Genomic DNA, 15,722 nt, shown 5'->3' with positions numbered 1-15,722 from the left:
AAGAAACGATAAATCCATATTTTTACTATATTTTGTGTTGATTTTTTCATATTGTTCAAATTGTGTTTAAATTTTCACAAAATAGGTCTTTCTCAGAAAAACCTAGACAGACTCCTGATTATGTTGTGTTTAAATTTATATAAAGATGAACTTGCATTTATTTTTTTTATTTACATGCATTTGTGTTTTATTTCCTTCTTAGGTTGTCCCAAAGGACTATAAAACGATGACAGCTCTTTCAAAAGCTATTGAAAAAAATGTCTTATTTGCTCATTTAGATGATTCAGAAAGAAGGTAAACTCATTTTAAGTTTCATTTTCTTCCTGCTATTGCATATTTTGTAACAAGGCAATAATTATAAATTTTACTTGTTAATATTGATATTTCTTCATATTTTTGTTATAATGATGTTGTTAAAATGATATTGATGTAAATGTGTTTAAAACCATTTGTTCCCCGTATTCTGCCTAAATACTTGGTATGAAAAAGATTTCTAGAATCTTTCAAATACGTTAGAATTTATTTAATTATGTTAAACTATGAGTTTTATTTATTTTAAATTATTTGAACTACATCCATTCCATAAATTAAATAAACATGTAAACTGCAATAATTATCTATAAAAAAGGAGTGCTTAATGTTGCTCAATTTAGGAAAATAAGATTATCGGCTTTTAAATTTGATCTCATAGTTTTGCTTTACTTTTTGGGTGAATTCCGGGAGGAAACAACACTTAAATTTTTAAAATTGACATTTGGTCACTTGCCATACATCATTTTCTTCAGAAATATCTGAATTTCTTTAATTTTAGCATATTTTTTCCTAATTATTTTTCAGAAAATCAGGGGCAAAGTCACTTCTCTCTTTATAATTTTACAATGCTGAAAATCTCTATTTTGTTACTGTCATTTGAATAAATTTATTTCCCTCATACAATGTATTGGTTTACTTTTCTTTTAAATGTCTAATTAAACTTTCAAGTAATTTTTAAAAAAAATTTAACCATGAAACAGGCTTATAATTTAGAGACAAAAGGATTGCCCTTCCGTTACGAAAATACTACATCTCAACTTCTTACTTAGAAAGTATTAGGTTTAGAATTTTTTATTTTTTTTTTTACATACAAAGCAGAAGTATTTTTCGAATAAATAAGAAAGATTAAATTTTATTGGGTTTTTATTTTAGTCGTTTTTTAATGTAAATGAAAGGACAGAAAATATGGTATCAGAAAGAGACAAAACATGGTAACAGAAGGACATTTATCTATAAACTGATTTAGATTTGAACTTTTAGAATTTTTCTAGTGAAACAAAAAAATTTTGAGACAGTATTCAAATTAAAACTGTATGTTCAGAAATTACTAAGTTTGTGAAAATCATTCTGATACAAAATAACTAGATGTTCATTAGAAAAATTTAACATGCTTAAGATGGGAACAATGGGTCACAGAAAATCAAAAATCTGAAACGAAAAAAAGAAGGATATAAAGATTCAATTAAGGAATGCTTTCATCCTATTAAAGGCACACTTACATCAAAAGGCAACATAAATACTTTGAAGAAAGTAAAGAAAAATCTTTGGTTATACAGGTAGAAAATTTTGCTCATTGGCATCATCATCAAGTGACGATTTTCACCAGTTACATTTGTCGGGACAAGAGAGAAGAAAAGAGGGCTGAATATGCGTTTAAATGATGAAATAGATCTCGGAAATGTAGCTGTTTTTGCCTTCCTTGATGCTTTAATTGGTGACTTGTCGTTTGCATTTCTTCAATTAGAAAACATCATTTTTTAGTGATAAGGCCGCAAGCCAATTTTCACAAAAATACCTGTTCACTAATTTAACATTCATCTTAGAACAATATGGTTTAATGTCAACTTAGAACTTTTTGCCGCAAGCTATAGGAAAGGAATGGCATTGGTAGAATTATAAAATGTATAGTGTGAGAAATCACCTTGGCTGAAAGGTTGGTCACAACTGCAGAAGAATTTGCGAACATAGCAGCAGAAAATACCCACAATATCAAAGTGGCATTTATTTCAAAAGTAGAGATAAATAAAGCCAACTAAGATCTTACAGAAAGATGGAATAATACCCAATCTCTTTCTTACACACACAACACTCACTATTTGAAATCTGTAAGAAATTCTGTTTTTAAATATAGTGAAAAAAATCTTCTTCTAATCAGAAGAGATTTCACTTTAAAGAAAACAGGCAAATTATTGTGATGTTACACGCAGGGTTGGCAAGTTTTTGACGCATGACGGTTTTTACCGGTTTATACCATGGTTTTTACCGTCATGTCAAAAACCCATAGTTTTGGTAAAACTGTATTTTTATTTGAGTTTAACTGCTTATAATTTAAAATTAATTCATTTTTGGGCAATAAAATTAGAAAAAAAGTTGTTAAAAGATATTTAAGATATTATGTAACACATTCTTATAGATTAATATAACAGATTCTTGCATTTTCCCAACATGATTATATCAAAACATACTATTTGAAGTAAAATATTAGGATACTAAACAAAATTTTCAACATTTCCAAGCATCATTTTGTTTGGCATATTACATTACTGAAGAATGTCAAGTCATTCTTGACTTAGAGTTTGTTAGTAGTTGCAAGTTTTGAAAGTTTTGTTCAGCTTATTTCTAATATTTAAGAAGTGCCAAATTTTAAATTCTTCTTTTTAGTTCTTGAATTTATTAATAGTTACAAGCTTTTTTGTTTGTTTGTTTATTTCTAACAATTAATAAATGCAAAATTTTGAATCCTTTGCAAATCAAGCTATAATGATAAAAGTATCACTATTTTCAATAAGTATATAACAATATTTCTATATGAATGTATATCCTTCTATAAGAATACTTGTATATAGTTGCAAAATCAATAGAATCATTTACAACATTCATTTATAAAGGCAATTATGTGAAAATAATATATTGTCCGCTAAATGCCATAAATGAAAGAAAACAGTAGGTTTTTGACGGTTTTTACCGGTAAAAACACGGTTTTTACCACTGTCATGTCAAAAACCAGTTTTTGACGGCAAAAACCCAACCCTGGTTACACGTGAAGGTATAGAAGAATCAAATACGCCAAGTTATGAGAATATGCCGAAGGATGTATTAATTATAGGTAGAAGGGAAAAGAAACAGATAAAAAAATAACTATGTTGGGCAAATACTTCATATAGAAATATTCTGTTTGAGAGAGCATGGTAATGAAGGAAGGATATTAAGTTTCCAGAGAAAGAAGATAAATGCTGGAGACTCTGATCAAATTATGCAGAAATGAGAGAATCCTGAAACTACAGCAGATGATCCTTTATCATTTTATATTTTTCTGTCCTTACATTACTGTCCTTCCGTTACAACATTACAAGTTAATTAACAAGTACCTTTTTCTATGGTTAATTTAATTATTTTTCAGACATCAGGTCAAATTGTAATAATCAAACCCTTCTCTACATATTCTTATTTTTCCTTCGATAGCTTAGCTAAATTTTTATGAGAAATATGATGATGTGATGATCATGTTGAAAAAATGTCCTATTGTTACCATTTTTTAAATTTGAATTTTAAAAGAAGATATGAACTAAAAATTCCTAGGTTTGACATTTTTAGTAATTAGCTATGAAGAATATAAAAGTCTAAATATTAATCATTAAAAATAAGTGTATCAATTTTGATTTCGGTCAAAAATACATTGATTTTGTTGTATAAACTGTCATTCCGTTACCACTGGAATTCACCTTTAATGACATTGAACAGCAAAAATAAGTTCGAAAAATGACAAAAAAAAAACACTGTGTAAGGTGCTCCTAGTAGATTTAAATAAAAGAAAAAATTTCTATCCTACACTAGTTTAAAGTTATTTAGATATAAGCATTATAAACTTTATATAGTCTTTGCTCTTTTAAAATCCTTTCATTATTATGACAAATAAATCAAACCCTGTTAGCTTTCTTTAGTTGTATTATTACTTTAATTTTCAATATGACATCCATACTAACACTTCATTTATAGTGACAAATTCAAATTAGTTTTATTTTTTGCATTCCATTAATAATCGCACTTTAAAACATTTTTGTGTCTTTAAAAGTAAGTACATTTTCTATTATAATTAGTCATTCCTTTATTTAACATTTTTTTTGTATATGTAAATTAAAGCATCTTAATCTTCCCTCAAATGAAGAAAAACTAAACATGAATTCTTTTCAATCTCAAGAACAATATAATAAATTATCAATCATGTTTTTCTTTTTTAAAAAAATTTCTCTCCTTTTGTGAAATTTTAGTTCATGTGGTATTCGTATTTTTCTTAATTTTTTCCTAATCGGATATTGTTTTATCATGTATTTGCTGTATTATATTACTTTTGATAATGTTTTAACATAAAAAATGTCTGTTATCAAATATTCTATCACTTTCCTAATTCTTTTCAAAGTATCAGTAAGGTGATATTTTCGAAATTAGCACAGTGTTTAATATTCTAATAATTAATAAATATCCACTATTTTCGACATTGTCACAATGAAGCACCCTCATGTAGGAAAATAATGTATGTCCATAAATCTATTGTAAAGTTAAGTTAAGATGCAAATACAAATATTTTAGCTATCAATCTAATCAAAAAAAATTTGTTTCATATGATCCTTCTTTCTCTTTATTTTCTACCTAAATGTTTAGTTTTGATATGCCTAAATTATAAGAATTTTTGATGATCAATATCTTAATCAGGATGAGAAAGAATAAAAATTTTTGGTTATGAAGAACTCGTGTATCTAATTTTTTATAATTACTTAAACAAGTAGTTTTCCATTTTGATGTATTCCTTACCAAAGTACTCAAAGGTATAATTTTTAAGCTTTTATCAGATCTAATTTTTGTTTGAGATTTTATTTATAAAAATAGTTAGTAATTAAAACATTAATAATTGAGTTTGTATAAAAACTATGTTAGAATAATTGTAATGCCTGACTTATGTTTTTTTTTTTTTAAATTTTCAGTGACATTTTCGATGCGATGTTTCCAGTTGTACATTCAGCTAATGAACTGATTATTATGCAAGGAGATCAGGGTGATAATTTCTATGTCATAGATCAAGGCGAAGTTGATGTATGTTTATAATTTAAAGCTTTTATCTTTTGAAATATATATTACCATATATTTCCGAATATAGCCGAGAATTTCAAAAGCTAAAGGGGGTTGGCTTATAATTAGATCCACTAATTTTGAAAAATTCCAGGGAGACATCGCTAACAGAAATACATTTACAAATTCGGAAGTTCCATGCTTCCTTTTCCTATTGTACTACCATTATTACTAGAAAGAGGGCACGTTTTTATTTTCAAGTGTAGCTTGCCTTACCTTTTTTTTTTTAAACATTATTTTATATACGGGTTTTGAATTTTGAGTGAATTTCAAATTAAAGGACATACTCTTTGGCTTATACGATGGGCTTATGTTTGGAAATATACAATTTTATTCTAAGATTTTTTAATTTTTGTTACTTTTTACTATCTTGTGTTTCTTTTATGTTGCATGTTTTGCTGTCAACTTATTCTGTTTGTTAATCTTAAGATAAATAAACTAAAGCTTATATCCTTACTAATAAAAATTTAACTTATGTGAATTAAATGTTTAATTTTACCTCAAACAAATTTATAATTGCAGCTAAAAAATTAATGGTAGCTGAAAGCTGGCTTTAGCAACTAATAAATAAAGAATTTTTTCAAGTGGACCTGCTTAAAATGTAAAACACTAAAAAAATAATTTTGTGCAGACAAGCCTTCATTGTATCGTATTGATAGTTATTTATTCTAATCCACTTTAAACAGTAACTGAAATTAACATACACTTTTAATGTTATCGATAACATTACGTAATTTATCCATTGAATGGTAACTAATTTTGTTAGAAATATAGATTGTTTAATTCTTGATGTTCTTTATTTGTTTTACTCTCTGGTTGTAAGATTTTATTGAATATTTATCTTATCGCCATTGGTGACTTATAGAATCAGTGTTTTAATTGAATTGATTTCTTTAATTTTGCAGATATTTGTAAATAATGTGCTGGTTACCACTATTGGGGAAGGTGGAAGCTTTGGTGAGCTTGCTTTAATTTATGGAACACCCAGGGCTGCTACTGTTAAGGTAATACATTTATGCTTTTATATGTGTGATGAAATTAGATTTTTTAAATTTGCTCTAATAATATTGCACTTATGTTTATAATGTCGTTGCCGAGTGGAATGGAGAGTAGAAAAAGTTCTTTCTGCAGTTGCTGTGGTGATTGGCAATGTAGTCAATATTGATAACAAGCAATAAATGTTTGGGAAAAAGATACTGTCACATTCTTCCATTGCTGAAAGTGCCGTATCTGGTCTACTAAGGGGTTCACGCAGGTTTCACTTTGATGCCCATACTTCCATTTCTCCCATGAGGTTTTCGATGTCAATGAAATCTGCGTAGATTCAGAAATTGCATAAATTAATATGCTAAAAAAAAAAATTGATTTGGGGGGGGGGAGTCTAAACCGAAGGAAAGATGAGCCACAAGGTCAAGTGAAGATGACGCACTAGCGAAGGTGATGTACTGGGAAAAAGTTTGATTCGACAGTTTTTTTTCTTCTTTTTACTGAGAGGCTCAAAGAAAGACTAATAAGTTTGAATCCCAAAATTTCGGGGGGGGGGTTGTCCCGACACCCCCCCTCCCCGAAATTTTGGGATTCAAACTTATTAGTCTTTCTTTGAGCCTCTCAGTAAAAAGAAGAAAAAAAACTGTCGAATCAAACTGGCTACGCACCTGGAAGTACAATATTATAAAAGTAATTAGTGATATGAAAAGAATGATGAATACTATGTTGTTTACTATATTTAATCAGATAAATATTAAATAAGAAATAATCCTCTTTTTTTAAAGGAATTGTTATACTTAAAAATTGGCAATCTGATTGTTCAGCAATAAAATTTTTATAGTAGTAACTTTTATCTTTTCATATGTATTCTAAATAAATATAGCAAATAATGTCTTTAAGTTATGACAGCTTAAATATGTTTGACTGAGGGCTTAGGTCAAATCAATATGGCAGATTTAGTAAGGGGAGGTTTCATCCATGATACGTTAACTGACTCCTTATTCTAACCTCTATAGCAGTGTTTCCCAACGTGGGGCCCACGCCCCACTGGGGGGCAATTTGATTGTTAAGGGGGGCAATTCGAAAATGGACTCGACACGAGTTTAACCCTTTTGCTCCGGGCCATTTAAATGCAATGCTAGATTTCGGTGCTAAAATTGAAAGAAAAAATCAAATTCTTAAATAATTGCAGCCAATAAATATTATAAATTCTTTTGACTAGACCAGAATATCAAATGGGTTTTTGGCGTCGTCAAGTTAACCTCTCTGCAGCCGACTCCACGTGGACTTTTATATTTTAAAGAAAAATTTTGAAAAGAGGACAACAGTAAAGTCTCTATTTACTGCTCACACTTCAACTCATAATCTTATTCTTGAGGCTAGTTATCAAATTTTTTTATTCATCGCTAAATCTGGAAAAAATCATACGGCAGGAGAGAATTTAAAAAAACCATCAATATTAGCATCTATTAAAACGGTTCTTGAAAGTCAGTAACAATACTGTTAGCAGAAGAATACCACTCAGTAACAATACTGTTAGCAGAAGAATAGACGAAATGAGTGAAGATATTGAAAAACAACATGTTGAAAAGAAGAAAATTCTCAGTACAAATGGATGAATCAACTTTGATAGACAGTGTGGCAGTATTGATGACTTACGTAAGATATATTGATAAAGGGCATTTTGCGGAAGAAATGTTGTTCTGTAAAAGATTAGAAAGCACCACTACCTCCAACGTTATATATAATAAGCTAAAAAAGTACATAGATGTCAATAATATACCAATAAATACATAACATCTTGTGCTGCAGATGGTGCTCCTAAGAAAATGGCTGCTTAAAATTTATGAAGATGAGAATCCAGAAATGATTCTCGTGCATTGTGTTTTTCATAGGGAAAACTTGGTAGCTAGAAAGATCTTGCCTGTTCTAAATGAAGTACTACATTCAGTAATAAAGTGCATCAATGATATTAAAGCTAATGCCAAATGTGAGCTTCTCTTCAAGCTATTTAGTGAAGAACAAAATGCAGACCATGTGAGACTTTTACTTCACGCTGAAGTAAGATGGCTCTCTAAAGGGAACTGCTTGAAAAGATTTATGGAACTGTTTGATATTCTTAGTGATTTTTTAAGTGACAAATCTAAAATGAAGTATCTGCTAACAGTCAATGATAAAGCATTTGTGAGTTATTCAGCCAATATCTTTGAAAAACTAAATATATTAAATAAGCATCTTCAAGGAACAAATAAAACTCTTGTTGATGCAAAAGCGGAGATATTTGGTTTCATTACCCTTATTGAGTTATGTCAGATATATATTAACAACAAAAACTTAGAACAGTTTCATTGGCTCCAAAAATGTGAAGTAAATAATACAGCTTTTCTTGCTATTGTCGATCATCTGAAAATTCTATCGGCTGATTTAAAAGAAAGATTCTATGATTTAAAACAAATTGATTTTCCAACAAGGATGATGCAGACAAAGTTAGTGGATTTGTCTGATATATCAAATATGCAGTATCAAGAAGAACTCGCAGAAATGCAAAATGTTAAGTCAGTTAAAACTTTATTTAATATAAAGGGAATGATGGCATGGCTTTGTGAGGAAACAGAAATCAAATACCCAAATTCAACCAAATGTGCAAGAAAACTATTGCTACCGTTTCCATCTTCATATTTAGCTGAATTTGGATTTAGTGCTGTAAATGATTTACTGCTAAAAAAAGAAATCGTCTGGATATAACACAACGGGGATACTTGAGACTGAAGCTAACCAAATTGGAACCTAACATAAAATCTCTGTGCAGCAAGGATCTCACTAAATTAAAATATTAAATTATTATAGAAAAATCTTTATTAAAACTATTTGAATTTTAGTTTTTCATTATATGTTTTGAAAATTTTCTTACTGTGGTTCGTTAACAATTTCCTAGTGCTTTCTTCCTAAAACCTATCATTTAAGTTTCTTAAGTGAACAATTAAATTTTTTAATATTAAAAATTATGTATATGTTACTTAGGGGGGCATAAGAATTTTAGAATGACTTTGGTGGGGCATGGCGCAAAAAAGGTTGGGAAACACTGCTCTATAGTCTACACCCAGTTGAGTTCGGTCAAGAAAAAAAAGAGGCCAACAATTTATTGCTTTACTAATTACCATTTTGTTATCGAAATTAGAAAAAAAATCTTATGCACCTTTATATGTTGTTCTTACCAAAATGTCATATTTTTGACTTATTATATTTAGTTAAGACTTCACTTACAAAACCATCAAGCTAGCAGCAAATTCTCTATATGTCAATCAAAGGTTGTCTGGTTTGAACCAAAGGGTTCAAAATTACATTTTTATTTATTTAACTTTTATCATTTAATTTTGTAATTCAATTCATTTAAGGGGATTTATTTAATAATGTTTGCTACAATTAGATATATTTTTCTGCAACAATTACACAACAATCAGATTGATTATATTTATTGAATGGATCATACATATGTATTTATTCCCTAACTTGCTTTTTTTATTTTTTATAACTCTGATCAAATAATGAAATTCATGATTTAATTTAAGTAAGTAGCGAAAGCTTAATAATAAAATATTTTTTCCTTTATTATTTTAGGCTAAAATTGATTGCAAATTATGGGCTATTGATAGAGATACGTACAGAAGAATTTTGATGGTAAATGGAAATTCTTTACTTTAATGCAAAAGTAATTATAGTCAGTAAATCTGTTCAGATGTATATTAATTGTGCATATTTTTTTAGGGAAGTACAATACGGAAGAGGAAAATGTACCAAGAATTTCTCAGTAAAGTATCTGTGTTGGGTAAGTGAGTTAACATTGAATGTCAATAATCTTTGTTTATAGCTTATTCTAATCTAATTTTTGTTATGAAACAGCTGTTTATTTTCTCTACTCATAAATGTGCATTTGCTGTAATTTCTTAATTAAAATAAAGTGAGATCTGAAATTATGTTTTTAATTATGAATTATTCTTTCTTACTTTTCAATTCAATTTTTAAAACATCCTGCATATTAAAATTTCAATGCATTGTACTATTTCACTAATTTTTCATTTGCTTTATTTTCTTATCACATTATATAATTGTATACAAATCTTTTAATTTTTTTTTACTAAGGATTATTTCTTTTGTGTTCAGATTTTTACATTTAATTTCTATAGCTCATATGTTGATTCCTCAAATCATAAATCTAATACCTTGATCTGGATTAAGGTGGTTTTTGATTCATACAATATGATAAGTATTTAAGTGATTTTCAAATCATTCATCGAGGATAAGACAAATTTAAGAATTACCATTTGTGGTTTTCATTAAAATAATTTATTGAATCACAAATTGCGATTTGTATTATAATGATTACCAAATTATGTATTGTGAATTCGCTTTAAAATGATAAGCTAATCATGCATTATGTTTGTGTTAAAGGGATTTATGTATCACACATCTGATTTACTTTAAATGATGTAATTTACTGTTAATATTTTTCGATTTACAAAACACACATGCAATTCATTTAAAAAAAAAATTTATTTACACGTTGTGATGTGTAATATACCAATCTCTGAATATTTCATAGTGTTTCATTAAATTTCGATTCTCATCAACATATTGCAATTTGTGTATACATGATACAACCCTTAAATTACCCATATTGAATCATATTCTCAAAATTTAAAGCCTGGTTTATTGGGATTTATTTTCTATTTTAAAGAAAATCAAGCTTGGTAAGTCTTAATTTGTCAGCTGTAAAATATTGTACTACTATAGATTTTATTAAGTGCAAAATACGTTACTGATCATCTGAAGTAACAAATTAGACATTTTGTTATTAATGTTTAAATGGATATACTAAATCGACATTTTTATATTTTATCTTATGTTCATTTTCTGAAAACTAAAATTTGATTAAACAGTTTAAAAAGAAGAGACTTTGTATTTTAATAACCTCGAAAATACATATCGAATTCTATCTTTTATTTATTATAATACCTGTGTAATTTGATGTTATTTTTAAATTGATTATGCTGAACCTTGCTTGAGGTGTATAAGACTTATAAGGTGAGGACATAAAAAAATATTTTTGGAAATTATTTTTTATATTGAGGACTGAATTTTAAATTTCCTCCCTCTCAAAATAAATTAAGTATAATCCCACTGGGGAAATACAGTACCGTATCTGCAATTACATTATTATATACTAAGTAGTAGTATTGACACCCAAAAAATAATATCTTTTCCTCTTTTAGAGTTAACTTTATTTAAAATTTTATACTTTTTAGATAATATAATACTTTGCTAGCTCTTACTTTCTCTGTTTTCCTCATTTATTTGCTCTTGGCATTTTAATCTCTATGTTAAATCTATTTAAGGATAATATTTTACAGGGTGCATTTTTAAAAAGTGCTTAAAGGTGCTTGTTTTTATTTTTTTAAAGCAAAAAATGTTTTTTTCATTGGGTGTTTTTGAAAAGTGCTTAATTTTTGCCTTTTTCAAAATGAGATTTTTCCTTTACCATGTTGATTTTCGCTTCGAAATATGCAGATTGACATAGTTCTCATTCATCGTTTTCAGAATTAATTCAACCCCAATCTATTTCGGCGTATATTCAGTCCGTAGCGTATGAAAACGCCATTTGTTTTACATTGATTCAAAATTTCATAATTTTTGACAATTGTCGAGAACAATGCCAAAAGTTTTAATTTTATATGACTGTTAAAACAAGATAAAAAAACTTCAATTGTCGAAAACTTTCCAACCCTGCCTAATTATATTTTTTTAACATTCTTAAAAATATTTTTTGAGTACTTTGAAAAGTGCTTTTTCTTTTTTTTTCTTTTCTTTGTGTGAATAATTTGGCTATGCACCCTGATTTTAAGTTTTTTACACTTATTTTTACTAAATGCTTCAATCATTGTGGGCCAATGAACCTAATTAATTTTATGGTGATTAATTATTTTTGATGTGTACCATAAAATAAATTATGTAATTGTGAAATTCGATTTTTTTTTTTTTCTCAAGTTTGTGTACCATATTAAGTTTTTGGACTTCTAACTAAATAGCTAGATTTTCCTATTAGGCCACTAAATTTTCATTACTGGTGTGGACCCGACTAAGTAGTATTAAGTAGACAAACTCTATAAAATATTAATCCTGTTAAGTAAATAGTTATTTTTTGTAAGTAGTAGCTTTTCTTTGTGAGAAAAATAAATAGTTGTGAGTAATTTGGTGCTAAAAATTCTAATGCTAAATTGTGTTTCAAAGTTTTAGTTTTAAAAAAAAATCTTGGTGCTTAAATGAAAAAAACTTCCTCTAATAAAGTTTAAATTTCTTTCCGTTTCTACTAAATTTAAATTTCAAAAATATCAATGTTGAAAAATTTTCATAAAGCTATTGAAATTTGGATTGATTATTTTTTTTAAAAAATTTATTTCATCTATTCTTTAGGATCCCGGAAAATTATGATATTGTAGAAAAGGATTATGCTTTTCAAATATAATATATAATTTCTGTAATTTTAATGCAATATTAGCAGATAGAACTTAATTTTAACTATCTTTTTCCTCTAATCAATTTTCTTTTCTCACAGAAAGCTTGGATGAATGGGAAAGGCTCACAGTTGCAGATGCATTGGAACCAATGCAGTTCAATGATGGTGACATTATTGTAGAACAAGGACAACCAGGAGATGATTTCTTTATCATAGAAGATGTAAGTTTACATTGCAACTTCTATTCTTGGTAAATTCTTCTGATCAAATGATGCTAACTTTGTAAAGTAGAAAATTTTGCATCACGATTATTTGATGTGTTTTTATATTACTGAAGTTTCCTTTTATAAACTAATGCATTTAATGTGTACTGTAGATTCTGCCCAGCCAGCAGATCTGCCTATTTTCATAAACACAAAAGTTATTTTTCCCCTTCAAACTGCCTAAGCAAAATTCAACCTTTGGATATGACCATCATTCATTCTGTGAAAAAACATTGTAGAGAAACTTGAATATGTATAGTTTGTCTATGGTAAGAACTCCCCCGCCGCAAATTCTGAGCCATCTGCTGCTATGGAAACAAGACTAGCGCATTTCAGGAAGGGTAGTTTCTCTTCGCTCTAGGGCTTACACAAAAAAGAGATCCCTTTCACTCGCTGACCCGAACCAAAACCTGTCCTTAACAGTGACCCCACACCCCTACTTGAAATAGTAATCTCTTTACCATACTCACCTCCATGGATTCAGACGAATGGTAGGGGAGTTCTTCACTTTAGACAAACTATTAATTTTTGGTCGCTGTGAAAATGAATCTTCTGACAAAGGACAAACTGAAGCACATAAAAGTCCTTGATGCAATTTACATGTTGTGCTCGTAATGGCGAAGCATCATAAGCAGGGTGCGTACGGGCTCCTTATACTCCTTGGAAATAAAAGAGTCTCCAAGGAGTACTTTGAACTACTTAGATTTCCAAATTAGTCCTTAGAAACTCCTTAGATTATTGTGTTGCATAGATGAACTTACTAAGTTCGCTCATGAATTTGCTGTCCAAGCAGGGAAACTAAGTTATATGACTTAGCTGTCAAAATCTAATAGTTTAAGAAAAATTTAAAAAGAAAAAACAATTGAATTGCAAGAGGTAGAAGAAGAAAATAACAGCAAATAATTTCAATTTTACATGTTACAAGTAAATTTAATTAATAATTTACTGTGATTTTTTTTTTTGTATAAAATGCCTTAGATTTTCTCATGTATTCAAATTTAAAAATATAAGATTGGTAGGGTTTTATGTTAATCTTTAACATTTGTACTTAAACAAGATTTATTAAAATATTTAAAACTGGACAATGTAATTTATGCATGAAAGTGATAACTTTATTTATTTTTCTTGATGAAGTTTGACAAAGTCAAAATTTATTTCAAGAGGGCTAGGGAAAAATATGCAAAATATACATTTTTGCAAGTTCCTTATAATAACTTCTTTTTAATTAAAAAAAAACTGTCTAGCTATTTTTTACACAAAGTTTTTAAATTTTTGATAAGTCCTTAAAATTTCGGACTCCTTGGATACTCCTTAGATTTCTTCTTCTGATCTCTGTATGAACGCTGAATTCATAAGCAAGTGCATTAAATACAGTTTTAAGAAAGCAGTATTCAATTTCTAGACGTCCGTGACATTAGCAAAGAAGAATAGAATATTCTCTCTGGTGGACTCGTTAACTTTGTTTAAAACAACTTTGTTGATGATTAAAATTTGATAACAGCTCTCTTTTCGAAATTGCAGCTGAAATAAAAGGGGGCAACAATGATGAAGATGCTAAGACATTTTGAATAATCTTAAGAGCAAATTCTATTGTAAATTATTTAGTGAGAAATTGATTATTGGAATAAAATAGAAATTTGGATATGTAAGTATTTCCATTTAATTTGTTTTCTTTAAAAATAGAAATTCATTCGAAAGTAAGTTCATTGTCTTCTGAATCTGTGAGTGTGGAAGATAATAAATTCCTTGTTTGTTAGTGAAAGACCTTCAAAGGGGGTTTCTAACTTACATGAGGCCGGGGGCGGCAATTAAAAACACCAGTCAAATGGCAGGCCGCAACTTCATCGAAATTTTATATAGGACTTTTATGTTTGAAGGAACATTAAATATTACTGTCAGATTTTTATTATGTTGTACTAAACAAAAGTATTGAATTACAAATTAAAATAAGTAGATTTTTAAAAATATTTAATTGCATATTAAGAATTTTTGTCTACAAGAACTATAATGTGCACCTATGAATTAAACATTAATGTGAAACAGATATCAAATTGCTAAGACATAAAACTTAAATGTATAGATTTTCCCATATAGCCCATATAGATTTTCTACGAAAATTATCCGCAAAAAAATGACAACTTGAGGCCCGTGAGCCGCCAGTTGAAAACAACTGATCTAGGTAATTGAAATCCAGCAGATGAAGTGACTTGTTCATATCTATAGATCTAACAACAATAACACAATTTAAAAAATAACTTCCCACAAGCCTGAGAGGAAAAGGCAGATCTTGTAATAGTGGTGGGGAAAAGTGACTGAGCAATGAAGAGTACTGGCATCAAAAAGCTCAAGATGGAATTAGTTTCTTGATACAACCAAGGGTGACAAATAATTGTTGTGTTGGTTAAAGAAGTATACATAATATTAATTCAGCAATCTAATATAGTGAAATGTTATAATGTTCCATTTTTATGCTATTTTTAATGACTTTTCCCTTTTGCATATTTTTCTGCTGTTATCTTTATCCATGCTTAAATGAAAGACGTGCATGCAATTAACTAAGTAGTTCAATGTTTGGCATGCAAATTATTTTTTTGTTTGCATATAATGGATCATAAAATCTGAAAAATGTTCAACCTGTGTCTTGATTGAATTATTTTTGATGGAAAAAAAAGTTTATTTTCATAATGTTTGCATTGAATAAGGTTAATACCCAAGAGCCACTAATTAATGTTAAAAAAAACTTGTTGTTGTTAGTCCTTGTTTACTTTCATTTGTATTTATCTGCTATATATAAATGAATAATT

The 15,722-nt window shown here is 28.4% G+C and overlaps 1 protein-coding gene across 6 annotated transcripts in view; it reads left to right on the top strand.

Moving 5' to 3' along the window:
• Positions 1-15,722, top strand: part of Pka-R1 (protein kinase, cAMP-dependent, regulatory subunit type 1) — a 139,049-nt gene that overhangs the window by 109,938 nt on the left and 13,389 nt on the right. For all 6 annotated transcript variants that reach the window (XM_016067126.3, XM_016067124.4, XM_016067129.3 and 3 more), the window contains exons 3-8: positions 203-294; positions 5,013-5,121; positions 6,063-6,161; positions 9,763-9,822; positions 9,910-9,970; positions 12,755-12,876. In XM_016067126.3, coding sequence (XP_015922612.1) covers positions 203-294; positions 5,013-5,121; positions 6,063-6,161; positions 9,763-9,822; positions 9,910-9,970; positions 12,755-12,876 — 543 coding nt within the window. The remainder of the gene's footprint in view (positions 1-202; positions 295-5,012; positions 5,122-6,062; positions 6,162-9,762; positions 9,823-9,909; positions 9,971-12,754; positions 12,877-15,722) is intronic.

The sequence above is a fragment of the Parasteatoda tepidariorum genome, chromosome 9, assembly GCF_982258835.1.
Source record: "Parasteatoda tepidariorum strain Cologne lab strain chromosome 9, Ptep-v5.0, whole genome shotgun sequence".
In the NCBI taxonomy this organism is placed as follows: Eukaryota; Metazoa; Arthropoda; class Arachnida; order Araneae; family Theridiidae; genus Parasteatoda; species Parasteatoda tepidariorum.
This window is presented reverse-complemented; position numbering and strand designations above follow the sequence as displayed.